Source organism: Amphichorda felina (genome assembly GCF_050947745.1).
Source record: "Amphichorda felina strain 45539 chromosome Unknown scaffold_5, whole genome shotgun sequence".
NCBI lineage: Eukaryota > Fungi > Ascomycota > Sordariomycetes > Hypocreales > Bionectriaceae > Amphichorda > Amphichorda felina.
This window is the reverse complement of record NW_028145045.1, coordinates 2,124,063-2,151,225: the sequence shown is the minus strand read 5'-3', so window position 1 is coordinate 2,151,225 and position 27,163 is coordinate 2,124,063. Positions and strand designations below refer to the sequence as shown.

Below are 27,163 nucleotides of genomic sequence, written 5' to 3'. Positions count from 1 at the left end.
TATATTATAGCATTTAGTATTTAGGGAGCATAGTCATAACTATTATAAATATATTAGCGTGCTTATTTTGATAACACTATTTTTTAAAAAGGCTTATAAAGTGCTTATTATTGAGATACCGGTGTGGGAACTGTAGCGATATTGTAGCCTAATAGAAAACAGCATCACTTGTCGCTGTCAACGTTGCCTGACTTCTCGAGGTCCTTGTTTAATTGGGTGAAAGCAAATATAATATTCTGTACGATTGCTTTCCTTCAGCCCCCCCTTTTTTTTTTTCCAGAGCCACGCCGGTTTAGTAAATACCGCGGATGGGGATTTACTAGTAGCAGCCATCTTTCGAGATAGGATCCAGCTCCGTAGCTTCTGATCAGTTATCAGAGCTATAAGCTTTCGCTAGCAAGTTTACCCACATGTACCGCTAGATATGATTCTGGGGCCAAATCAACGAATCAAGGGATTATAAGGCCGGGAGGGCTTGGAAATGACGATGGTCCCTTGGTGTGGGGAAGGCGGGTGGCCGTAGGTTCAGTACCTAATACGTACTTGAAATACCTATTATTGATAAGTCTAATAAAAGCATCGAATGTTTCATGGGCCTTCGACCTCTACTATTGATGAGAGTGTATGTTTGAGAGGTGCTTTGTCATGTTTCTGTCCCTCCCCCGAAGCAACTGGGCTCAAGTAAAATGTCCGGAAGCAAGCGTTTGGGCAACCACTCGCTGTTCGAGTCAAATAAGCCATTCAGGGACCCATTATTACCGCTGCTGTAAAATATGTAGCCGATCACATTATGTATGGAATTTAGCGCGCCATTAATGGTGCCAGGATAGCAAGATCGTGCGTCTACCTAGGTGGAAGAGAATGCAATGGTATCAGTTGACGGAGGCTACTACCAACTAGGGCTGTGTAGGAGGGGAGATTGCCAGGCACGCCGGTAACGTCAAGTTACCTTAGTTTCAGACTGGTGCGCGATAGTGGCGTCATCTGACATGCAGGGCCGCTCGATTACAGCTACCTACCTAAGTAAGTGTAGACGAGAACAGCTTCAAGGTTAGTGAAGAAAATCTAATCCAGCATTATGATGTTCCCTTATTCCTGAGCCACCACGTCCCGTGCTTCCCAAATTCGCCAATTGTTCTGGGGACGGCAACAAAGAGCACCTCGTGAACAAGAACAACTGCGCCATCCCCGACATAGAATATCTACATAGCGAGAGTACTCCATCTCACCGTTTAGCGAGAAGAAGCGATTGTTCACTTGATGCTTGTTGGGTGGCGCCATATATCAGAGGTTGCATAGCCGCAAATCTCAGCCAGAGTTCAACTCACTTGGTTCCATTCAAGGGATCTGTCACTATTTTTATTATTTTTGCAATCCCTTGGCTGTTCACTGATATTGATACGCCCAGGGAAAACAATGAAGCCAGCAATGTCAACCAACTCGGAGATCTGCTGTGCACCGCGAGACTTGAGACACGTGCCAGTCTCGTGTTTGAGCAATTTGCATCTAAGAAAAGTCTAGCAAGTATCTCAGTCAGTTTTTCAGCTTCATATCAGTGTAGCAGTTATAATACACCACCCTCCGCTAACACCTCCACCGTTCTAGTTAAGACTTGTGCAGCGCCCATATCATCAAATTTGAGCATGTTGAGCAGTCGAGCATCACTGAGCGAGAACAACGAGCAACCGAGTCACGCACCCGCAACTTGGACGCCGAATACTACTTACGCCGCGACAGCGAATGCCGACCAAGTCGCCCGACCAAGCACACAACAGCAAGGAGATGACGAGAACTCGGGCCATAACCGTGGCACAGACAGTGCAAATATTGCGCCTACGGTGCCCAACTTCGACGATGCTCCTGGTAGAGGAGTTCCTGGCCAAGTGCCACATTCTACCCAGCTTCATCTTTCGAACGAAGAATCACGTCGGACGACCCTCCCCCGACAAAGTCGTGTTTGGGAATACCGAGGCTTTCCGCCCCCACCTTTGCCTCCCACAGGTGCTGCTAGAGTTCGTCAGCCCATGGCCGAAATTGTCAATATCAACACGTTGTGCCCCAATTCCACTTCCCGGCTACTATTCGAGGTTACCAGAATAGTTTCCCAGGTCCAGGACACTTCCCGCAGGCCAGTTCGGCAGTTGCAAGTACGTTTTTCCCGAAGAACCTGTGCCAGTCATCAGAATACAGCACCAGGAGAGTGGCTTCGCCTCCCCGCGAGACGGCCTCGTCTCACGGTAGCGACAGGCGTCAGATTCCTCGTAGCGTCCTCAAAGGCACCATTGACAGGACAGAACCCTTGGGCCTGATGCAGGGACCCACTTACAATGCCAAAAGCATGACGTGCCTCTAGATAATGTACTAGAAAGTTCACGTTGGTAGGCTACGGGCATCCAGGAGGTGACATACCTTGGAGGCAGCGTCCCAGAGGCCGATCACGGGATAATTCAGCGGGAACAGGTATTCTAAGGTACCTCGCCCTCTACTACAGTAATCCTCCGCGACACTCGGCAACTATGATCAGAGAGCACACCACCCACTGGTCAGTAGTCTATTACAACTTGATATTTATCTGGTTCTTGGGCTTTAAGACGTCAATAATAATGTACATGATGCCAGTATGAACTTTCTAGATTCCAGGAAATTTTAGGGATCTGTGACTTCTAGATCCCAGCTCTTGTCAGGCTATCACGCACTGGAGACGACTAGCAAGGGGATACTATCTTAACGAACTAGATCTAGACCCGTGACCCCTAGGGAGCCCCCATATTATTCCCATCTCCCAAGATGACAAATAAGCAAGTGTCAAACAGTTTTAGAGTCTCATTGGAGGGAGAGCTCAGAATACGTTCCAGTAGTCTTCATGATCACCAAACATCATAATCAAAAGACTGATGTCATTCGCCTCCGGTATTTGGCTTCGATAAAAAAACAAAAGTCGAAGATATAGAAGCCCCTATGGCTCTTTGCCTCGTACATGGGGAAACCCAGTGATGAACCGGTAATCCAGAGCCTCAAGCCTCTGGAGTAGGTGCTTGCTCCTCGCCATCTCAGCTTCTGTAGCAACTCCTCCTGATCCGTCTTTAATCTCAGCTAGGTAAGCCGCGGTTACGTCTCTCATCATTCTAACCATGCTGTAACTATATGCATTGAATATGGATGGGGGCAGATGATTAAGAACTTCGAGGAGGTCACTAAAAGTGAAAGATAGGTTAGTGGCCGATGCTAGGCGGTTATTCCAGCCTCATCAAAGTGTATTCGTATGACTGGTTTCACTGACCTAATAATATCCCGATGATGGAGCCTGGGCGAGGAGGTGTCAATATGTTGGAGGAGATTGGACTTGATGTACAAGGTGGTAACCAGGATGTAGACCATTTGCGCGTCGTGGCCCCAAGTCGCTCCAGGAGGGCGTGACAATCCGCCCCTCCATCGCAGTTCGGGAGACAGGTTATCCAGAGTGTGCTGTATGTGGGAAAGGCCGCGCTCCAACGCTTCCTCCGGACTTCTACGTGTTCTGTCCAGTTTGACATGCCACCAAGCCATGAATATGTCAGCAAGGGCATTCAATCCCGGGATGTAGTGTGCGTCGTCACTCGGCAAAGGGGAAATAGCCGAGGATAACATCGAGGCTGGATATAACTCTGTATCTGTCACACACCGCGGCCGAAGGTGCGCATATGGCTGGTCGGGAGGGTGGAAAGTGAGGCAAGTCTGACCCATGAGATCAGAGCCTCTGTTGACCATGTCAATGATGGACTCGGACAGGAATCGGAGAAGAAGAGGGGGGGGTTCACGCACAGATCCCATATTGTGAGCAGGGAGTAAAGTCGTTTTGATATTTCTTCATCATACGGCGTCTTCTCAGCGGTGTTGTAAAACAAGAACCACTGGACCCCAGCCATGCAATGCTTGACTGAACGAAATATCTTCCAGTTGGGCAGTCTGAGATGGCCCACCAGGGCGTAGGCTATATTGTAGTGCGCAATACACCAGTCCACGGTGCAGATCTCTGATTTGAGCAAGTCATTTTCTTCAATCAACTGGGCACACCTCAGCGGCGTCTTCATATCATCCTGCGGGGAGGTCCTCTGGCCGAGGGACGACGAGGTCACGGCAATAACAGAGATTACCAGGGCGAGGAATACTGGGTTATGGTTCATCTCGCCATCCCGAATCCTAGAAAGAACCCGACGTCTGTGCAGGAGAGGGACAAGCGGGTGGATGAACTCGAACCAGTCATCCACAGCCTGTTTCACAAGTGAATCGGGTCCCAGCTCTGAGAGTATCTGAGGCGCTCGAAACGGACCGCCGTTGGTCGCCACCCCCTCAGGATACGGAGGATCCAACGGGGGTTGCGGCTGACGGGATGCGGCTCTCAACTGGCCGCCGTTAGAGGTGCTATGGGGGGCCTGGGAGGCATGGCTGGGAGCTCGCAACGATCAGCACGGGACATTCAAACCATGCTATAGAGGCCACGCCGCCACATGGAACGAGGTCGTGAGGGGGCTAGGGTTATTTACCGATTGGGCGGTCCCCTTTTACGCCTTGGCCTGTCCTGAGTACAGGCAACCCCCAAGAACCTGCAGCCTTCACAGGTCGTGGCGCCGTCGGCGAAGCGACACTTGATAGTTGGAAGTCCGTATTAGCAACAGCAACCGGCATTATGAAGCCCCGGGACAATAAATCATACCTTGATCTTTCTGCTCCGGCATGTATCGCAGGCCCTTTGGGTGAGAACACGTCGCCCGGCTAGTCTCGCCGATGCCGAAGAGCCCGCGACCGGATGGCGATCAGCCATGTCGGAGACTTGGAGTCAGTCAATGAAGAGAGAAACAAAGGCCAAGCCGCCACGTTTGCCCAGCCGGGTGTTAGATCCGAGCCTGTCGCACAAATTTCGGCTGATCTGTGCTTCCGTCTCTGTGTCCTCCAGCGGGAACCAACCAATCTAGAGAGCGAAAATTGGCGAAGTTAGTCCGAACCTGATCTCCAACCCAATCAAGTCGAGGCGAGAAACGAATGGGGTTGCCGAAGTTACTCCTAGCGTGTGACTGTTATTTGCGGTGTAAGACTGCCCGTATTAGTACGGAGTACGGATATGGAGTACGGATACAGAGTACGTACATGGTAAGTCGTGACCCCCCGGGGGGAGGGGGTTTCAGCCCAGGCTGTTTGCAGATCCCTGGAGCCTCGGAGGAATCTGGAAGTCTCAGATCCGTCAGTCACTGGGCACTCACCACCTTCTCCAAAAGTCCAAGTAGGCCCGGGATTCGGACATTAGGGGTCGATCCCGATATGCCCGGTCGCGTTTGGCTAGTAGGACAAGAAAGTCTGCACAGAAGGGGTCCTTTGGGCTGACGGACTACGATCCTACGAATGATTATACGAAATATCCAAGTGGGCACATACGTCGTCGGCTGGAACCGTGACTAGCGACTGTTTCGACAGTCAATATTGCCAGCCCTTGCGACGTCGGCCGTGCACCATTCGCAGACCGACTCTTGGTCATTCCTCCGTGACGGGAATTTCATGTCCAACGTCAACCCCTCCTCATTCATTCCCTTCTCCTTTGCTTGCAGGCCATTGCCCTAAGCACTTAAAGCTACCCATACCTTGCCGCCAGTAGACAAATCACCTGGCTAATAGCTGGCGCTGCCTGTAGCACCTCATTGAAGATGGCAGTCGGCGCGATATCGCCAGCTCTCAAAGCGCCCTCGACAACTTCTGATGACGACGAGAAGCAAGAGCTCCAACGAACCACAAGCCAAGCGGTCGACGAAGGTCACGATGCCGACATTCCCTCTAGCGCTGGGTACATTCTCGATGACAAGGGCGAGCAGAAACGGAGGCGCTCGCTCGCATCTAGGAGGGCATCATGTGCATCTCGCTCTCAGGCGCATCGGGACTTAGAGCAAGGTCAAGAGGCAGAAGCAGAAGAAGAAGACGATGCAAATGTGGTTTGGTGGGATGACCCCAATGACCCAGAAAACCCGTACAACTGGCCAGCTTGGAAGAAGGTGCTCAACTGCGGCCTGATCAGTGCAATGACCTTCATCTCGCCACTTGGATCATGTGAGTTCAAATTCATCCTAGATTGGCATTTTCCATTTGCGACTGACTGGCCAAAGCCATCTTTGCCCCCGGCGTCCCCGAGGTTATGCGAGAGTTCCACTCAGGGTCGTTGACCATGGCCTCCTTCGTCGTCTCTGTCTACCTCTTAGGCTTCGCAGCTGGGCCACTACTTGTCGCGCCCCTCTCCGAGATTTACGGTCGCGTCATTGTCTATAACATATGCAACGTTGGGTTCATAGCTTTTGCCGTTGGATCTGCCCTCGCCCCGACCCTAGACGCCCTCATTGTGATACGCTTCTTTTGCGGCACCTTTGCTTGCGCTGCAGTCACGAATGGTGGGGGCACAATCGCGGACATGGTGGCTCAAGAGCATCGTGGCAAGGCCATGGCTGCCTACAGCATCGGACCTCTGCTGGGCCCCATCGTGGGCCCGATTGCCGGTGGATTCATAACCGAAGCTGCAGGCTGGCGCTGGGCATTTTGGCTTCTGGCAATTGCCGCAGGCGTGCTGGCTATACCCATGGCTGCGGCACTCCAGGAGAGCTACGCGCCCGTTATTCTTGAACGTAAAGTTGCCAGGCTCCGTAAGGAGACGGGCAATGACCTTCTCCGCTCCAAACTTGACATTGGCCTGTCCCCGGCAGACTACTTCAAGCGAGGAATTATCCGGCCATTGAAGATGCTATTCAAGTCTCCCATCATCAACATCACGTCTCTTTACATGGCCATTTCCTATGGCTACTTGTACCTCATGTTCACGACTATGACAACCGTCTTTCAGGATACCTATGGATTTAGCACAGGAACAGTGGGACTAGCATACCTTGGACTCGGCGTGGGTAGCTTGCTCGGGATTCTGTACACCAGCATAAGCTCTGATAGGGTTGTTCGCAAGGAAGCCGCCCAGAGCGAGAGTGGACACGCTGCCCCGGAGTATCGGCTGCCAGCCCTGCCTCTGGGGGCCTTTCTCATACCAGTCGGTCTCTTCATCTACGGCTGGACTGCAAAGTATAAGGTCCACTGGATTGTGCCCATCCTCTCGCATGTGCCCATTGGGATCGGGAACCTGATGGTCTTCATGTCGATTCAGATGTACCTTGTGGATGCCTTTTCCATCTACGCTGCATCAGCTATTGCGGTAAACACGGTCGTACGATCCATTGCCGGGGCTCTGCTGCCCATGGCCGGCCTTCCCATGTTTGACACATTGGGCTTGGGCTGGGGTAACAGCCTCCTGGGGTTTCTAGCGCTGGCCACAGTACCTGCTGCGTTTGCATTGATTAAGTGGGGTGGGTTCCTGAGGAAGAAGTTTGAGTTGAAGGACTTGTAGCATATAGCACTTGTTTATGGGTACGGGTTTGTCTTATAATTTGAACCATTGGGCGGGGGACTGGGCATTTGGGGAAGACGGGTTAGAGTCATTTTATATCCAAGTGTACAGGTCGTTTATATAAAAGAGAGTTTACCAAGATGAACATCGAGGGATATATTTAAGGTAACCAGAGCATCTCTCGGCTGCCCCATAGCCCCATGTGTCCAAGGCCTCTTCTGCTAAATTATTAGTAGAAACACCAGTGCGATAGAGCAGACTACTAGGTACGGACAGTCAGATGCGTTTCCATCCAAGTATTATAGATAATATATGCATGAGTGGAGAGCAAGGATGCATCATGCACCTTGGGGTACATTCTCCAGCACCGAGAATACGCCGTACAATTCCTGCTGCATGTTGTCGGTCCAGGGTCACCATCGCGACTCCACCTGGACGACACCCATTCATGCCGAAAGTGACAATCTGCCGGTGTGGACGGCGGCTTTCCCTGGCGTTAATATAATACCGAGTACCCCTCTCGCAGCAGATCTCCCTCAATTTGACTCGGCATACTTTTTATCATTTCCAACACGAGATGGTCTCCGTCATGTCCGCCCTAGATCTACCCCCATGGCACGTCCTTGGGGTCAGTTTCCTTGTGGTGAGCAACCTGATGCCTTGTTCATTTCTCCAAGTTAACTCTGGTACTTGTAGACTGTCATCTACTCCGCATCGCAGCTTGTGTATAATCTTGCTTTTCACCCACTTGCCAAGTACCCTGGTCCTCGAATCCGAGCAGCGATCTCCTGGTGGCCTGCATTATCCTATCTAAAGGGAACCACACCTGAGGAAATCTTGGAGCTTCACAACCACTATGGTCCAGTCGTCCGAACCTCTGTCAATGAGCTATCCTACGTGTGCCCCAACGCGTGGAAGGAAATCTACGGGCATACCCAGAGAGGCCGACCGGAGCTCTCTAAGGACGAGAGATATTTCTCCGGCCTCAAGGGTGAGCCCATCATCATCAACGCGGATCGACATGATCACAGCTCAATCCGAAAGCTTCTCGCCCACGGCTTCTCGGAGAAATCGCTGATGGCACAGGAGCCCATTGTCCGGCAGTACGTAAGCGCCCTATTCCAAAGACTCGAGGACAACAGCCAGAATGGCACGGTCCCTGTCAATATGTGCAAGTGGTACAATGTATGGTATCTTCCTTCTGTATCCAATTTATTCCACTGACTAGAGATAGTTTGTGACGTTTGACTTCATTGGATATTTGAGTGAGCCTCCTTTCTTTTTGTCCATACCCAAAACTACATGTAATTTAATGTTCAAGTACTGACTACATTTTATGGTAGCCTTTGGGGAATCTTTTGACTGCTTAGCCAATTCTCGCATCCACAAATGGGTCGAGATCTTCTTCAGTCTCGCGAGGATCTTGGCCATTAGCCAGGCCCTCTCGCGGTTCCCCAAACTTGTACAGGGCCCGATGAAGTTGTGGGCGATTCCCATGGCTGTAAAGTCTGATGTACAGGTGCTCGAGCAACTCAACGCAGTAGGTGACTTACTCCATATACTTGGTTCGATCAACACTAATAATCATGCCTCAGGAGAAAATTAACCATCGACTCAAGCACAAATCAGAAGTTCCAGACTTCATGGACAGGCTGATCGCGGCTTACGACGACAAGACCATTTCGTACAATCAACTTAAAGGCAACGCATCCATTCTCATTGCCGCAGGCAGCGAGACCACAGCCACGCTTCTATCTGGTAGGATAACATCAGGTCGGCCTGTTTTGACGTCTTGACTAAATGTGGGCAACAGGCCTCACTTACCTGCTCTTGACGAACCCGCCTGTGCGTGCAAGGCTCACCCAGGAAATTAGAGAGGCCTTCAAAGACCCTGACGACATTACCGTCGTCGGCGTCAACCAGTGCAATTACCTCCTTGCGTGTATCGAAGAGGCGCTCCGCGTCTACCCTCCCTCGCCCCAGCCGCATCAGCGTATCGTCCCCTCTGGAGGGGCTGTTGTGAATGGCGAGTACATCCCCGAGGGAATGGCAGTCGCTGTCCCCATCTATGCTGCGTCTAGAAGCCCCTTCAATTGGGCCGAGCCTGACTCGTTCATTCCGGAGAGGTGGTTGGGCGAGGATCCGAGGTTCGACAATGACAAACGAGATGCATCTCAGCCGTTCTCCTACGGTCCACGCAACTGTATCGGTCGCAATCTGGCCTATGTCGAGATGAAAATCATCATTGCTCGGCTTGTGTGGACTTTTGACATGGAGAATGCGACGGACGGGAACTGGCTTGACCAGAGGGTGTATATGATATGGGAAAAGAGGCCCTTGTGGATCAAACTGCATCCAGCCAAGAGAGATGCTTAGTGCATCTATTACTGGTGTGCCTAGCCAGCGGCGTGTTCAAGTTCGAAACCTCTAACGGGGTGATACTGGCCTAAACTCGTCTATGAGCATCCACCGCACGGCAGAGCTAGCCGAGAAATTGCCTCGCCCTCAAACACACCACTTACGTGTGTTTCCGGCTGTCTCTTTGTTAAGTGTGTTTGTTCTAATGCTCTGTGTATTAAACGCCTGATGCCCTTCTACTCGATCATTCCGTGCTCGCCCTAGTTGCTGTTTGACACTACATTTCTCCTGTATGCACTCCGTATAGCTACAGGGACCCCAGAATATAATTCAAAACATCGGTGCCAGATGCGTTCAACTTTGTTTTAAGCTGAGAGATCCAGAGAATTGCCATCGTTCGGGAGTTGCAATGTATACAAACAGGGCCCCAACGCACGCTAACTACGGCTGGTCTTTCGGGTATGAACCCCCTACCACATACCATGTAGCTAGCTCTATAAAGTGCTCCTAGGAGCAGCCCCTCCGTTTTGTTCAAAGTGTAAACAATGGAAAATCTGTTCGTTTTGAAGTCTGGGATCTCTCTCGCCATCGCCCCCAGCAGAACCGTAGACTCAACACTGGCAGACGGTCGGTACCGGCTAACTGCTCTCTTAGGCTAGTTGCCTGAAACAACTTCCTTTGTCTTTGACGAGGGGATCGTCCTGCAAACAATCCTTCACTATCTGTAGAAGCTTTGTAAGTATTTTCTGGATAGTAGAGGGTTGTGCTCACCTACTTGCTCGGCCATCTCCGGGTCAACTTCTTCCAAACTCGGAGGATCGTCGCCCATCAACTTGGTTAGGAGCTGCCATCAAGTTTGTAAGTCATAAGGCTGTAAATTGGCGTGCGAGTTTATGCGCTAACTTGATCCAGCAGTGCCGCCCACGATTCGTCTAGGGACACAGCGCAGCCATGTGCGTGAGGTCGATCCTAACCAACTGTGTGAGCAGGGAGTTGCATGAGGGAAAGATCCTGTCACCGTTGGGTCGTACAATGAAGGGCTGCCAAAGTGGCGACTCGTCAAGGTTGATGCTGTTAGACATTTCGAAGAATTGATATTGGATTTTTTGGGAATGTAGAGGTAAGCATAGGCACGGAGACAGCAGAGCTGTGTGCTTTTGATAGTGGAAGAAAAAGTAAAACATTCTTGCCGAAAAGCAGCGAGGTCGTAAGGAGGTTAAAGGTTAGTCACTCAATGTACAGAGGTGAAGTGAAAGTGAAATAAGCTCAAGACACCAGACTTGCCATGCCTCAGGATATCTTGACAAATTCTAAGGTTTGTTTCCTCCCACAGTCAAAAGCATCCATATAATCCCCACCTCAAGTTAAGGATATGGGTTGACGTACCTGGGGGCCCGAGAAGGTTCTTTATTGTTTAGGTGCCCAGAGTCCAGCCTCTTGCGTCGATGATGAAGTTGTTAAGATGCCGTGGATGCAGGTTCCAATTGGGGCATGCCGCGGAGTTAATCACCTAGGAGTTTGAAATAAATATCATTAGCGGTTCTTACGAGCATGCCAAGTCGGCCATGGTGGTGACGACGACGATGTTGATAGTGATTGTGTTATTCTGGTTGCTGGTGGCTGAGGTGAGCCGCATCTGGCCAGAAACCACATCTGCGCTGGGTGCCCCGGCTCCACGGTTCACTAAATCCTTCCCTTCATGCAAACTGGACGGGTTCGTGGCCATCGAGAGCTCGCTTGACAGGAGACAGGGACATCCACCTAACTTGCACATCACAAATATTAAACGGATCTTTCCGCCGACGGAACCCCGTCCTTCCCATCACACCCAAGCATCTTCCATTCCGTTCTGTAATTTTTCTTTCGTCTAATCAGTGCATTTGCTGTACTAGGCATGGTAGCCCATTTCCTGGAGGAGACGACGAAACCAAAAACAAAAACGAGCACATCGTATGTGGGAACCACTGTTGCGTGGTACTCACCCTGCCCAGTATGGGCCATGAAATGTGAGAAGGATGGGGTAATGACCAGAATTTGTAGAAGAAACTCAACACCATCAAGACTATCTCAAGAAGAGACCAGCGCCGGAGACTCGTGGTGATCTTGTGATGGAAATAGTCTTTTTTGCTCCAGGATGTTAGTTCGGGTTTCTCGGTCTGATTAGCAGAGGTGTTAATGCTCGTGCCTGGTCCCCTTTGTTGTGGCAGCAGGGTCAGGGTACTCTCGATACTCAGCAGCTGCACCAAGCCCAGAGTCAGTTAGTTTATAGACCTTCATCGGCTAGGAGTTTTATATTGATACAGCTGTTAGGACACGAATGGCCTGAGATGGCGCAACAGGGAGTGGGAGTGAGCGTCGTGGTTGCAATATGGGAGCTAGAGGTGGGACGTGGGCACTGGGCACGGTGCTGTGACAATGACTCAACGATGCAGGATGGGTGATATGCAAGGGCAGAAGTAAGCCAGGGCTGGTTGGCGTTTGTTCAAGTCGTTTGCCCTGCAGAAATTCCATTTTGGGACTGTGAGTGGGTGTGACCGTGTGACCCAAGTCCCCCAATAGACCTGAAGCCATGGCCACGGTGCGATCAATCAATCAATCAATCGTGTTAGAAGGCACTGTAAAACATGAAGTACTGGTATTTAAAGAAACTGCTAATATAGAACCGAAGACAATGAGAAATTTCTCTGCCCCAACAGTCGCCTTGATTTTCTCCTTATCGAGCTCGTGTCAAGCTCCTCTAGTTCTGGAGTTTCCAGCTTCATAACCACGCGATATCAGCCAGCCTGGCTGACCTTGCCATTCTCTTCTTGCTATTATCACCAACTGAGACCAAGTACGGGTGCTACGAGCAGCTCTAAGTTTTATCTCCAAGTGCCAGATACAAAATGACTCGTTTCCCCCAGCAGCGCCCCGTACGGGAAGCAAACCGCAATTCCTCCACCCAACGAAAGGCGCCGCAACACCAACTGCGCCGATCCCAAGCTACCAGCGCCAACACAGGCGGCGACAATGCCACCGATGCCTCAGTCCAACCATACCGTTCACGACAGAGGTCTGGACGGTCAGATCCTTGGCCCCAATCGCATCAGCGCGCACCGTCTCTAGCTGATTCTACCTCATCAGCGTCACGGGCCCCCCGCATGAGTCCCTCCACCAGCGCCGATGTGCCCTTACAGACACACGCTGGTTCATTGCGACAGAACATGGAGCCTCGCTTGCATGAGGGATGGGAGCAGATTGTCACAGACAGAGGCGGCATCGTCCTGCAATTTCAACGAGCAGCTCAAACTACAGGCAAAAGATCATCCCGATACCAGGCAGACTCTCCCAGTGGGAGTCGTCGCGCAGCCCACGCTGTTCCAGTCTCGCCCCAGTCCACAGAGGTGGAAACTATTTCGTCTCCGTCTGCCTGGGACTTGTCCTCGCCAGTGCCCCATGGCACTACTCCTACACGTCGTGGTCGCAAGCGCAACCAAGAGGTTGCCGAGATTGCAAACATGGATGACCAAGATACTGATGGAGACTACGACTCTAGAGAGAGCGATCACAGAGACAAACAACACCAGGTTGCATATGAGGGTGGCGTTAGGATGCACCACAGGAGACGTCCACTCGTTCAAACTACCAACCCCTTACCCGCCAGGTCCGACGCTCTAAGACAAGCCCCTACGAGTACGCGCCATGGGCCTAGTGGCGAAGGAGACGACAACGCTCAGGATTCCCTACGCCTCCGTGAGTATATGTCTATTCACACATCTCCGGTTGCTCTAGATGCTGACTTTTGCTCCTCTCTAGACTCAACTTTGACATCCCGCCTTTTTCTACGCAGTGGAGACAACAGACTGACACACCCCCCGTTGCCATCATCATCCCACTCAGACCTCCCACGAACACCTGTTACACATCGGCGCGTGGGTCAACGGCGAGCAGGACCCCGTCGGCGTGCTGGAAGAGCAATTGATGCCGTCTTAAACCCACTGTCCGCGGTATATAGGCGCGTGACCAAAGTAATCAAAACAATAACACGAGCTAGAAATCGTCCTTTTCCACGGCCCCTATCATACTGCACCAACAGTATTCGGTCCGTCATTCGGCATCGGTGGGCCTGGTTCCGTCAAATTTGCCTCTGCGTCCGCGACCCTATCGCAATCCGCTCAGCATTGAAACGTTGGGCCCCGAGATTTGCAGCCCTAATCATTTCTCTTGTTCTTCTCCGGCATCACCTTGCCGATCTTCCCCTCGAGGGCCTGGCAGCAGTCATTACCAGAACTTTACCTATCCCGCTCACAACGGCGATAGGGGTGCCGTATCCTGCCTCCGAAGATCTTCACTATTTTAACAACGTCATGGATATCACACTCCTATATGCTGCCGCACCCCTTGCCATCCTCAACCCTTTACAGCAGGAGCCACAATTCATCACTTCGCTTCTCAGTCCCAGTCTCTCCCAGTCTTCGACAACCGCAGAGTTACCGACCCATTACCGAGACTGGGAACTCTCGCCAGATGGGCACTATGTTACTGATGATGACTTTCTGGAGGATACAATCGGGTCTCTTCAGAAACTGAGCGTATATCTCAACCATATAGCCAACCACGGCCCTTCGACCTTCCTCTTCACTGCTGTTGATCCGAACACTGCGAGCACCCAATCCTGCTGGTCGACTGACCCTCAAGGCCAGAGATTTGTTACACCCCACGCAGGCCTACCGACTATCCGGAACGACAGGCGCACCAAGATCCGTAGTTTTACACAGATCCCCGGGATTCCGACTTCGAATCCCTCCCAGCCGACGGGTACACGGGCCATGGCAGCTGGAAACTGGCAAGAGTTTCCCCCGGTGCCAACAGCCCGCCCACGCACACCTGCTGACATTGCCAATCTCGACCCAGAACTCAAGGCCACTTTTGTTCAGCTATACACGGTCCGCCAAGCTGTTCGAGACAGCTTGCGTGACATCATCAAAGGCGCCGACGGCTGGAGGAACTATCCCCACATACGCAGGTGGATGGAGACATTTGCTAAAGACATTATGAATATTCACCTATCACATATTTACCCGCACGCTCGAAATCGTACAACCTGGTCATTTGGTGGAACTGACGGAGCCAGGCTAGAATGTCTACGCGCGACTGGGAGAAAGAGACTAGATGAAGCCTGGGTTCCTCCGCAGGTCCGTCACCATCAAGTCATCCCCGTGGACAGCAACGCCCCTGCCACTAACAGACAAGACCTGTGTGACGGACCACCTTTGTCGGGTCTCGTCTTCTCCATGCCACAGGCAATGAATGAGACCGCCCAATCCCTTCTTACCTTATTACGTTCGTGGGCTCGCGGCAACATCAGGACATCACTGCCGCCTCATTTTCAGGAGTACACGAAATCATTCGGCAAATATCACCGCAACCTCGTCAAACTGATTTCAATTACTCGTGCCCTCCTGGACAAAGCCAATCAGGCCATTGACGGTATTGCCGACTACGGAGACTATGGGGGGGATGCGACACACCAGTGCCAGCATCCCGAATACCTCCGGTGTGCCGTCGGCCATATGAGGCTCATCACGCCGTTTCTAAGAGAGATTGCCATTCCCCGGCTGAATGACATGGCTGCGAGAGCCAATAAGTCGGCGGCTTTGCTTACAGAGGCAGAGAGGCGCCTTGACGTATTCGTCGAGAATCTTCCAGGTTATTCGGGGCGACCTGACCTTTTTGGGGTAAACTGGGCGTGGGTGACTCCTCCTCACGAGGGTTGGAAACCTCGGGTATTTCCGCATCTCGGAGACATCTATCAACATCTGGAACATACTACTAATTGGACCGAGGTATTTCGGGCCTCTGTCGCGATACATTCGGAGGCGTATTTGAATCGTGACCGAGAGCGCTCTAGGAGAGACACAAAGCGGAAACGCAACAAGACAGACAATTACGCATCCTTTCATAGTAGATGGTACAGCAACCACACACAGACACAGAAACACCAGAATGAATCTGCTGCAGCAGACTGGCGGGGATTTCTCTCGTTAAACTGCGCGAATGTGGAAAAAGCAGAAGTTAAGGAAAAACAGGAGGCATAGAAGCAGAAGAAGATGGCAGTGCGGGTAAGCCAATATGGTAGATTTGCTGTTATATATACTGTTAGCTGGCCTCCCTCCTCCTATACTAGTAGTTGGAGCATGGATGTAAAATACCCCTCCACGCGGATCCTTTTCCACCCGTTGCCGCTTTCGGTATAATTCTCTATGATAGTATAACATGATTCGCCAAGTTTGATTCTGCTAACAGATAACCCGACTCTTTCCCCACCTCTAGATTTCCCCGACAGACTAGCAGTTCAACTCCCAGCACTAAAAAAAAAATCATGATGCTTTATTTTCAAGCTCACAGGTGTATTGAGATACGGGTCTTGCCTTCTCTTTCTCATCACAATCTAGCAGGAAGTACGGCATGCAGGCCGTTGTGAATCTCCAGTGATGAGTTACTATCGCTACTAATATTAATATCCCCCCGCCCTTCGACGATCAACCGGAAGAACAGCGTCGTTGATTGTGGAAGCCCCCCCCCCCCCCCCCCCAAAAAAAAAGAAGAAGAAGAGGAAGAAGAAGAAAAAGACCGCAGGAGGAAGTTTCACCACCAGTTGCGTCCTAGCCCGGAGAAAATGGCGCGAATATTCCTTCTCTACACGTTGTCTAAAATTGACGAGACTTTCTCGGGAGCATCCCCAACATAGAGGCGTCGACAATCCAGGTATCTATCTAGCCATGCAAGTGGGCCAGCGCCCACAGCAGCGCGCCCACAAGAAGAGGTAGAGTTAGAAACCGCAAGATTAGCATTTTCGGTCATCTCTACGAAGTAGAGCTCGCTAGAACCCCATCACGGATACCGTTGACTGGATATGCGTCTAAATTACTCGGTCCCCAAGCGCAGGCGTCCATTAAACTGAGGCAGGGACCTAGGGACCAAGAAGACAGAGTCAGTGACTTTAATGGTTGAAGCTCTCCCCTGAGGCACCTACTTATGATGATGTAAGGGGCCCCTGTTTGCACAATGAGCATCTCTCACTACACTGGCTGTTAACAGCCAATCATCTTCCGTAGTATAGTGGTCAGTATGCGAGCTTGTCACGCTCGAGACCCGGGTTCAATTCCCGGCGGGAGAGTCCGCCAGCCGCTAAGCGGTTCTTTTTTATATGATTTTTTTTTTACGTAGTTAAAAAGGGCGGGTTATATACCCTCGGAGGGAGGGGATATTCTTAAAAGAATCCGGGGTAATATAAGAGCAAATCCCTAATTCGATTATTTTTTACGCGTTAATATTTAGAATTAATAATATTATATACGTTTAAATATCTTATAATAGATTATATTATTATTTAAAAATCAAATATATACTTAATTTATATATATATAATAAGGATTTATTTTATTTTATTTTAATTATAGCTTTAATATAAATATTATTAATAAAGTTAAGTCTTATATTATATATTACATATAAATTTTATACGGTATATTAAAGCATAGTAAGTATTACTTATATTTATATAGATAGTTATATTAATGCTTAAATCTATAAAAAAAAGCCTATATATAATAAAAATAAGGTCTATCGGCTCTCGGTTATATAGGCTTATATAAGCTCTTATATATTATATTAAATCAAGTTATCACGTATTATTATAAATATAGCCTATTACTAATAATAGCGCCCTATTATAGGATAAATAAGAATCTATATTAGGCTTATTAAAATAACGGAGTAATATATAATTATTATATTATAAACTAGCGCGTTTAGTCGCGGCGGATAGTAGGTTATAGAATTAAGAAACGGAAAAAGAAGATTACCCGATATAGTAAAGAAATTACGGGCTTACTATAATCTAATAAGCCTTATAAGAATTATAGGATTACTATAATCTAGTAATCTCTAGGTAAATAAGTAAATAACTACTATTATATAAGACCTCTTAATTTCCTATTAGATAGGTATATTTCTTTTATTCTTTAGCTATTAATAATACTCTTAGCTTAATAAGTTAATAACTATATATATCTTTATACTAATCCGTCTAATATTAGCTACCTTATTATTAGCTACGTAACCTAGCTACTTAGTATAATACCCTATTCTATTTTATCGAATATAAAACGATATAACCTCCTTCTAACTACCCTATAATCGGAATCACGATACTATATATTAGCCGACTATTAGCTAATTATTACCTTTATAATCTACTTTAATCTTTATAAAAATCATAATAATTTAAAGTCTATTAATATATTATATATAGATAATCAATACTATTAAGTTAGGGATAGTCTACTATATATAGAAATATAAATAAGGGACTTATAATTATAAGGCTATTATTAATAGGCCCTATAAGTAAGATACGAAGAGATTTATTAAGATAAGGGGTAAGAGCTAAAGCTATTAATACTATAATAGCTATAATAATGATAGAAAATCCCAGAGGCTTAGTAGGTTAGGTTAGGTATAATATTGCCTATATAAATAATTAGTATATACGATAAGTTATTATAGACTATAATCGTAGCTAAAGGCTAGATTAACCCGAAGGTTATAGCTTATAGAGTAATAAGGTTAATAAATAAAATAGGCAATAAAATGCGCAGGTCTATATATATGTAGACATTGGATTTGTGGATGAAGTATCGGCTATCGTTATTGCCATCCGCTCTCCGCCAAGAGATCCGAACCTTCATCTTAACGCCTTTAGCAGCCGTGGCTGCCTTCGCCCGCTTGGTGAGATCTGCAGATTATCTTCCAGTGCCTATGAAACTTCCAGGCATTTGATTGCCCGTAGTGAGTGGCTGGCCAATATTTTTCGTTGCTGCAGACCTGTTTTGTGGTCATGGCCGACATCCAAGTCATCATCGGGTTTGTCGTTTCCCTTTTCCAGCATCCTAATTGAAATGGCCAGGTACTCGAAGCGCTCAAGATGCTGAAGAAACAGTTTTCCAGAATAATCTGACCGTGAAATCTGTTCTTTTAAACTCGGATATCATCTTTTTATATAGGTAGTCAAAGCCAAGCGTCTCTAAGTATTTTGATCGATCCATAATGAGTCCTGGCAGGCCATTGAGGTTGAATTTTGACTCCACCACTTCCCCATACTCTAAGGCAAGCGCTCTCAGGCGATGACATACGCACGTAATAGGATTGAAACTCCGATCAGCCTAAAGTCCGACTCTCGGAGAATGATATCTTCGACGCTCTATATCCCTAGCGAAAGTCTATCATATATCTCCTCAGCCCAAAATCCGGCAGCGGGTCGGTATTTCTTCCCGAAAAAAAATCATTGTATATGGATTTCTATGCCCAATAGATGTCTCCAGGCCAGGGAGGCAGAAGGAAGGGGCCGCATAGTCGTCAAACACGCCATCCCCAGTATCATGGCTGTAAAAACGACTCGGTGTAGACTCATTAATGGGAGAGGCTCTTGGGGTGGTTTCCCTTCCGCCGCGGTTAGATTATCTGAAGCACCTTATTGCCAAAGAAAGTTCGGGGAAACTATCGACCTCCTCATTGCCGGCGTACAATTTGTCGACCTCGATATCGAGGCGAGCGAGAGTTTTGTTGTCCATTCAAGGACCAGAGCGCCCACAGCACCACCATTGCAATTCAAAATGCGCTCGCGCCAATCTGTGGCCTCGGCGACGGCATGAAAAGCTGCCTACATAGACATAGGAAACATCTCCTCCACTTCCGCATCACTGAGCCAACTTAACTTCTCGTGCAAGTGGGGTTTACAGTCTTTAAGACCGGTCAGCTCGACATCTCTAACATCCCCTCGAAGTTCGGGATAATCTAACAGGTGCAGCGCTAAACGCTCCGGTCTGGAGGAGTATTGTATTTGCGACGATGGCCAGTGGCGGACGAGGGGCTGTGAACAGAAATTGTAGAACCGTTTTCTGACGGTAACTAGCTGGGACAAGATGCCTTACTTATCATCAGGGGCAAATTTCCCGATTCATTCGCGGATTTTATCGGGGAGTTGCTGAATCCTGGGCATGATGACGGGCTGGCATGGTGTGGTGTTGACCTGTGAGGTGATAAAATTTCCTAGTCCTGATGAAGCAGCCGCTAACGATGCCTAAGGTCCTATCCTAGTGACTCGTGTTAAAATCACGGGGCTCATGAGGCTGGATGGCGTGGATGAGCTCAGGGAGGTAGCTCTGGATGCCCCGAGGTTGGGGCGTGGAGAGACCTAGGTCTGTATTAGCATAAGTACTGCTATCATCAGACGCAACATGGGTTACTTGCACCCTCGCTGCTGCCGATCTCATTGCCGCCGCCATACTTGACAATAAAGGTGACAGAGTCCCAAGCACTGACCTGGGCCGCCTGTATGACGTGCATTTCACACTGGCCAGGAGTGTAGAAGCGCGTGGGACGAAACAGGGGCCGAGGCCATGGCAACGACGGTGACGATGGCAAGGACTGCAGAGGGCTACACCTTGGTGGATCGGTAGGATTTGAAATGTAAAATCTCTAATGCGTGGTGTTGGAAGCAGGAGTGGAAGTGACGACCAGTGAGTGATGAATGTTGAGTGTTAATCGATAACACGTTTGCTGGAACTCCCTTCCGGATAGCTCGATCCCAAAAGAGAAACAGAAACCCTTCCACAACGGTCTTTCTGAGACCTCTTGCATTGTTAACCGTTATTAGGAACATTTAGTAGCCATCCGTAAACCCGACCCCGGACCTGGGCTCGAATTACCTCTCCTTCATGGACTTAAAGGGCCCCCAACTGTCGCCACTGGGAAGACGTCTCGCGCACCTAGAGCTCATTAACATAGGAAGTAACTACCAGAAACAGAGTCAAAATTTTCAACGTCCTATAATGCAAGTTCAAAAACGCCGCCCTTTCATACAAGAAAAAACGTTTGCCCTTTTCCTATCTCTGAAGCCCCGGCACCTAGAAATGGACCCGCTTTATAGCTGACTGTTTTTGAACAACCTGTTACCTTTTTACTTATTCGTACACCGGTGATCTTCCGTCTGCGGTCATATATGATGCTGGTCTCTGGGTAATATGAGCGACAGGAGGCGCAAGCTTAGGTTTTAGACCATGCTTGTATTGGCTCGTGGAGTCCCTGGTGATCAAGTCTGAGTCGTCTTCGTCCACGATGACAACCATCCATATACCAATGACGCCATTGACGCCCCGCATAGGCGTGCAGTGAATCCAACGATGCCTACCACGGTCCGATGCTGAGCCTTCTCGGCGCGTCGATGAGACCCAGCGTACTCTTGCTGTCACACCATGACCTTCGGTGAGGGTTTGGGAGATCTTGTTGCGAACACGGCCGGATCCGCCAATCCGGGACAGGAATGAGCTCTGTAGGATTCCTGGGACTCTCAAACTAGGGGACGCGAAAAGAATCTGCAAGCTGGGAGCCGGGCGCACGAGAAGGTAATGTTTGTAAACTCCAGCCAGACATCCATTGGGCGCGTGGTCGAGTCTAAGTGAATCCCCGGAGCCCGTCTCAAGAGACGGAACAGTGCTTGTTGCCTGCGGGGACTGCTCAGCCGATGTGCTGTCCTCGATGACCAGATAAGACTGGGCGTCTAAGCTGTCGCCCCTTCTTGAAAACTCATCTTGGCCCGTCTTTTTGTGCATGGATCCACCGTGGCGCCGAACTTCGTCAAGCTCCGTGCGGTCGAACATTTTGCTGAGCTCACGACAACATTGTACGGAGTTTTTCTTTGGTTCCTGAGCCTTGGTGTTGAAGACCTTTAGCGTGTCCACCATTCCCGTCTTCTTGTCTCCCTCAGAGGCGACGATATGCTTTAGCCCCTCAAGACCAGTGCATTCCTTGGCCAAGCCCGACACATCTACCTGTGCCCCTAAAAAGTATCGGACTTGACCTCTCGAGTCGAGGAGTGGTGCACAGAGCAACAGGTTCAGGAATGGGGAGCCATCTCGGCGATAGTTGAGGAAAGTTTCGAAGTGCTCCTGCCCCGCAGCAAGTCGATCCCTGATTCTCTTTACACTAAAGGGGTTCGTTGCAGGGCCTTGCAGGAAGCGACAGTTGCGACCGATGACGTAGTTGATGCCGTACTGTGTTGTTCGATGAAACTCTGCGGCATAGTTGTTAGTCATAGTTTTCGTGACAAGAGGTTAGCAACGCTACGTACCGCTAGAGGCGAGGATGATAGGATTATCATGCCTGGATGGATCCGTAAGGCAGAAGACCTCAGCCAGTCCTTCCGATGCATCCCGTAAGTGCGATGGCATAGTTCCCACAATCCTATGCTTGATGGAGAGGCTAACAGTCTGAATCCATACGTGGGTGATGAACATGGGAAGCTCATCCCTAGCCAATGCTTCGAATGCAGAGTCGTGCTTGGCCTGAAGGCTTTGGTTGAGCGAAACATCGGGGGTTCCAGTGGTGAATTCGTGTCCATCTAGCCTCTTCAACGCCTCCGTCACTGCATTTGCGTACTTGATAGCCCTGATTGCTTTTTCGGTATCCAAGTAGTATGCCAGAAGCGGAACAGAAGCCGGTCGCTCGGTATGAAGAAAGTGCATAAACTGGCCAAGCAGACGCGGGTTTGTGATAATTGAACCCATATGTTCCTTTGAAAACAACAGCTCAGATCGTCTCTCGAGGGAGTAGACTCGGGGCCCCGAATTTGATGGCGCGACAAGATCGAAGCTTCTTGGATCCATCTCATCCTCGCGCAGGGGCTGGAGGGAGCAATCATCAACAGACCCCTTGGTCTGCAGGGCCGGCAAAACCGAGGTTGCATCGGTTTCCTGGGAATCCGCTGCCGACTCGGTAACAGAGATATTTGAGCGCATGCTTCGTGTCCTCGCGACGGGTGTCTGTGATTGATCTCCCTTGGACCCGTGTGCTATTCCGTCGAAGTCGAAGTCGAAGCTTAGATAGGGGTCGCATGGACTACGTTGCCAGTCAGCGAATTTGCCAAAGTGGCACCCATATCGCAACGACGGCCGACGGCGATGAGATATAGGGCAGTGGTCTGTCTGCACCAACCTCTCTCGGCCGCGAGGTGATAGGTTTTGTGAGTCGTGGTCGTGGCTGATATCTTGCTGAGTCTCGAGCGTATGCGCTGCCTCGACCACTGGAGTTGCCGAGGCCGAAATCATCACTGCTCCAGGTGGTTATCGCAATAAAAACTTTCAATTGTTGCTCGTACGCTATCGTGACCATCAATAAAGAACTTGCTCAAACAGGCGGGCGTCCTCTGCCTGGTAATGTATGTAGTAGCGACATGCCAATAGATGACCGGACAGTCCGTCCACGCTACCAAGTGTCATGACGATGCGGCACATGAATCTTGCTGGGGGTAAAAAGAAATACTGTGTCGTTAAAATTATGTAGATCTACTCGTATAGGTAGTGAGAGAGCATCTCGACTTTTTTTTTTTTTTTTTTTTTTTTTTTCCAGCTCGCGGCATGAAAACGTGTCTCAGCGCGTGGGCCAAGAGGGGGCCAGCCTTTCTTCAGCCAGAAGCGAAGTCAGAAGGCATCAAATGTCTCAGCGCACGATTCGGAACACTGAGCAGCTGGAAGCGAGACAACCGTGGCAAAGTTATTCGCTAAATTGACTAAGCCACCTGTCTTGACGTAGAGCGTTGATAGTTTCCTTTTTTTCGTAGCCTCATTGCTCCTTCAGCCCAAGACACCACACCATGTCGGCATGTCACAAAAACAAAACAAAGAAAAGGAAAAGGGGTACTCGTACATGTGTATCCTTAGGTCCTGGCCGCTGGAGCCAGAGGATTGATGTACGAGTACCAGGTAGCCGGGAGAAGGGTGCGAGTCATATGAATACCTACGAGCACCACGACCCGTCTAAGAAGCGTCTCTACTCGTATGTAGCCTACTCCGTACCTCAGTTGTCATCGCCATCACCTTCGTCGCCCTCGTGTTATCCTTGGGCACTTTTAAGTCAACCATAGTCGGAGATTGCAATTCAGCAATCCAAGATCAGCACGGGAATAGCTGACGAAAAGGATGCCCTTCCAGGAGGAGGAGGTGGCACAGAGGCGGGCGAGCTTGTATTCGTAAGACTTTGGATCCCCAGCCCAACTGTACGAGTACTAGACAGTGGCCCTGGAATACTCGTCCTCGTAGGGATAGAAACACAACATCCACGGATACCAGGTACTACCTAGAACCTTGAAAGCTCAGTACAGCCAGGGTCAGCCTCGATTCCCCTGAGCTAGAACGTTCCAGGTTTATCTGTCGTCACAATAAGCGGGCGGTGACGACAGGGCAAGGGGGGTCGAGAGGCGGTGCAGGGCTTCAAAACAGACTGGTTTACCCTGGGTAATACCTGCAGGTAATCATTGCCGCAGTTTATTCCTGCCTCCCGTCACCATACGAATACCTTATGACGGAAACTGTCCACGGACTGGCCAAAGTCCCAACCCGACTATCGTACGCCACGGCTCAATTCAAGCTTCTTTGCATGTTGCTTTTACAAGTACTAGCCAAAGCTGCACCACATTCCCCGTCCCCACTACCCTGTCTTTCTCGTATCCTGGAATCCTTATACCACTCAGGCGCCAGGCTGTGGACTCGTTGTCTGACCACAAACTAGGCTACGGGAAGGTTACTTGAGGGAGCTCCCGAGACATCGTAGGCTGACCTTGAATTCAAAGTTTCAAATACCCACATCCACTCCTTGATCCACTGTCCATGAACTACTAAAGAGACATACCCGCCCACCAACGGCCGGCGGCGTGCCTGGTGAACGCGCGATCGCCGATGATCTCCGTTGCAGCCGCTAGGTAGCGAGGTCCGGACCACCCCTTTTTTCCTCTTCTCTCCCAGAGCGGAGGCGGCCGTGGCCAACAATTGACTAGACTTTTCTTAGCTTTCAAAGTAATAGAGACTCATCCATGACACAATCAGAGCCCTCAGCCGCCATCCAGCCATTCAGACCAGTTTGTTTGCTCGATGGGACGTCACCTGCACCCAAACAAGATTGCGAGCTACCTATGCGATTTCCAACATGACAAAATCCCGGCAGGCTAGCTGTCTATAATAGGTGATATCTGACAGCAGCAAACGCCCTTTAGCGGCTTCAGTCTTGACCTGGTGTCTCCGTCTCACCGGAGACCAGATTGATGCGGTGAGCCAACAAACAACATTGTTCTTTACGAGTACATTGCTTCGCGGATTATGTGGGGTTTCACTTATACTTGAGGCTATCGTCGCATCCAATCCTGTTGGACGCAGCTCTCGTGCATGTTCTGGTCTGTCTTACCGCTCAGTGGTCAACAATTCCCCGTCCCCCAAAACGCTTCCAGGAACTACTATTGGGCCGATTTACATAACAGCACAAAATCGCTCTCATCAATGACGACAGGGCTTCAGAAATCCCGACTGTAGCTCACCCATCCAGCTTCCCGTCTCAACCGCGCTAATGCTATTCCCAAGAGCCCCCATGGCGATCTCATGCAACCTCAAGTTGGCATAAGATCTTCTTGTCGTATGGAGGCAAGCCGAGGAGGCTCCCATCGCCAACTCATGTTGCCATTGATGTCCATGCCCCATCAACATTATAGGCACGGATTCCCAATTACTCATACGGCCTTTATTCCCTGTCGTGTTTCCCTCCCCTTCCCCCCTTTCTTTTTTTTTCTCTCTCTCTCTCTCATCTCCCCCAAATCTCTTCCTCTTTCCCTCCTTCTCCCCCCCCCCCCCCCACGAAAAAAAGAAAACACTTGACAAGTTCCCATTCTAGAAAACGAAATGATTTTCTTAATTAATTGGTGTCACTTTATCAATCATGGCTGTGCTTTTACCATGTATAAGCTCTATCTGCCTGTAGCGCTTTGGGTAATAAGTATTAACTTACACTAAGGAACGGGGAGACCTAATAATAAAGAGCCTAGCTTTGTCCCCAAAACTTTACATATATCATTCATAAGGAACCGGACTCTGTCTTTCTAATGTCTATGCCTTGGGGGATTCTATAAGCGTGTTTGTTTCCAATTTCCGAACCCTGACCTGACTGCGAGTTAGCTATGCAGATGCCGATAGTTTCTTCTGGGCGGATATTTCTTCAGCCATTGAATCAATATGTCAAAATACCTCTCCTCGGGTTCTTGTAATAAATCTTTAGCTCGATGTCATTTAGCTTCGCCTTCTCTGCTCACAGCACTAACTTTCTTACCCCTTGTGCCACAAAGTAGACAACAGAAAATGCAACGAGTGAACCAACTCGAGTTGAGATGTTTCAGACACCAGGCCTAATTTTCCACGTGTTGGAGGATCTCCGTACCCAGAAATGTTACAAGAGTACCTAGCAGTAGGTCCAGCCCCACCTTCACCAGGGGGCATTGCAGTCGTTACAAAAGAGGCGAAAACGTGGGAAGCCTCCCCACACTCGCGTAAAAGACAAGTCCCTCAAGTGCCAACAGCTCGAAACTCGTACATCGAGTGATTAAAGCAAGGAAAAAAGTGCCAATTACCAAATATAACCCTCGTCTGAATAGGCGGAGCTCATCATAATAGGGTTAAGTTTCTCGAGACCTCTTCCTATTATTATCCTTGCTAATTTTAGTATCTACAATATGTATTACCCGATGATAAAACGGAGCGTAAGCGTGCCTTAAAAGCCAGGGACTGTACCTATACTATATAAGCCAGATATCAATAGTAAATATAATACTAATATTCTAGCTCTCTAGCTAAGTAGCTGATATAAAGAGAGGCGTCAAAAGTCAAAGCATACTTAATATATACTTTACTAATAGCTATACGTAAGGTACCCAGTATATTACTATTAGTATAATACTTATAAAACGTTAAGACTTTTAACGCCTCCCTTACTGCTTTCCGGTCATATAAGAGTACTGATATAAATGATTATACCTAATATCTATTTTAGCGAAGAGACTCATGAACTCATTCAATTAATTAATTAACCTAATTGGCCGCGTGGCCAAATGGCATGGCGTCAGATTTCGGTTGAGTTCTCTGAAGATTCCAGGTTCGATCCCTGGCGTGGTCGAATTTTTTTCTTTTTTTTGCTCTTAAAAATAAGATTAACTCTATTAGTATACTTATAAACGCTATAAACTATATAATTAAATTAATAAGTAACTATATACGTATAGCTTATCTATCTTCCTAGGTATATTTTTAATATTAAGATCTTTTTAGTATAATATATCTATATATATATAATAAATAAATAGTATAGTTAAGACTTATTATAATTATAATAATCTTATATTTAATATAAATATATAATTAAGACTTAAAAGGTTTATAAAAGTTATTTAATAAGCTTTAATACTTATTTTAATTTATTTAACTTTAAATAACAGTTTTAATACCTCTATATTATATTATAATCTAAGTTAGATATATTATAAACTAGTTA

At 48.7% G+C, this 27,163-nt stretch overlaps 3 protein-coding genes and 2 non-coding genes across 5 annotated transcripts; 4 read left to right on the top strand and 1 right to left on the bottom strand.

Annotated features, from left to right (window-relative positions):
* Positions 1-5,675: 5,675 nt before the first annotated feature.
* Positions 5,676-7,402, top strand: ACO1O0_005516 (MFS transporter; the record flags this gene model as incomplete). Its single annotated transcript, XM_083194935.1, has 2 exons — positions 5,676-6,072; positions 6,129-7,402. 2 exons carry the CDS (start codon positions 5,676-5,678, stop codon positions 7,400-7,402), a joined length of 1,671 nt encoding a protein of 556 aa, XP_083049848.1.
* Positions 7,403-7,979: 577 nt separating this feature from the next.
* ACO1O0_005515 (cytochrome P450) lies at positions 7,980-9,778 on the top strand (the record flags this gene model as incomplete). Its single annotated transcript, XM_083194934.1, has 6 exons — positions 7,980-8,045; positions 8,099-8,587; positions 8,637-8,667; positions 8,746-8,942; positions 8,998-9,160; positions 9,216-9,778. The coding sequence occupies 6 exons, from the start codon at positions 7,980-7,982 to the stop codon at positions 9,776-9,778; spliced, it is 1,509 nt and encodes a 502-aa protein (XP_083049847.1).
* Positions 9,779-16,847: 7,069 nt separating this feature from the next.
* ACO1O0_005514 lies at positions 16,848-16,919 on the top strand. The gene has a single exon. It is a non-coding gene; the product is annotated as a tRNA-Asp (tRNA).
* Positions 16,920-20,766: 3,847 nt separating this feature from the next.
* Positions 20,767-22,599, bottom strand: ACO1O0_005513 (uncharacterized protein; the record flags this gene model as incomplete). Its single annotated transcript, XM_083194933.1, has 2 exons — positions 20,767-21,875; positions 21,933-22,599. 2 exons carry the CDS (start codon positions 22,597-22,599, stop codon positions 20,767-20,769), a joined length of 1,776 nt encoding a protein of 591 aa, XP_083049846.1.
* Positions 22,600-26,709: 4,110 nt separating this feature from the next.
* On the top strand, positions 26,710-26,788 carry ACO1O0_005512. The gene has a single exon. It is a non-coding gene; the product is annotated as a tRNA-Arg (tRNA).
* Positions 26,789-27,163: the final 375 nt, after the last annotated feature.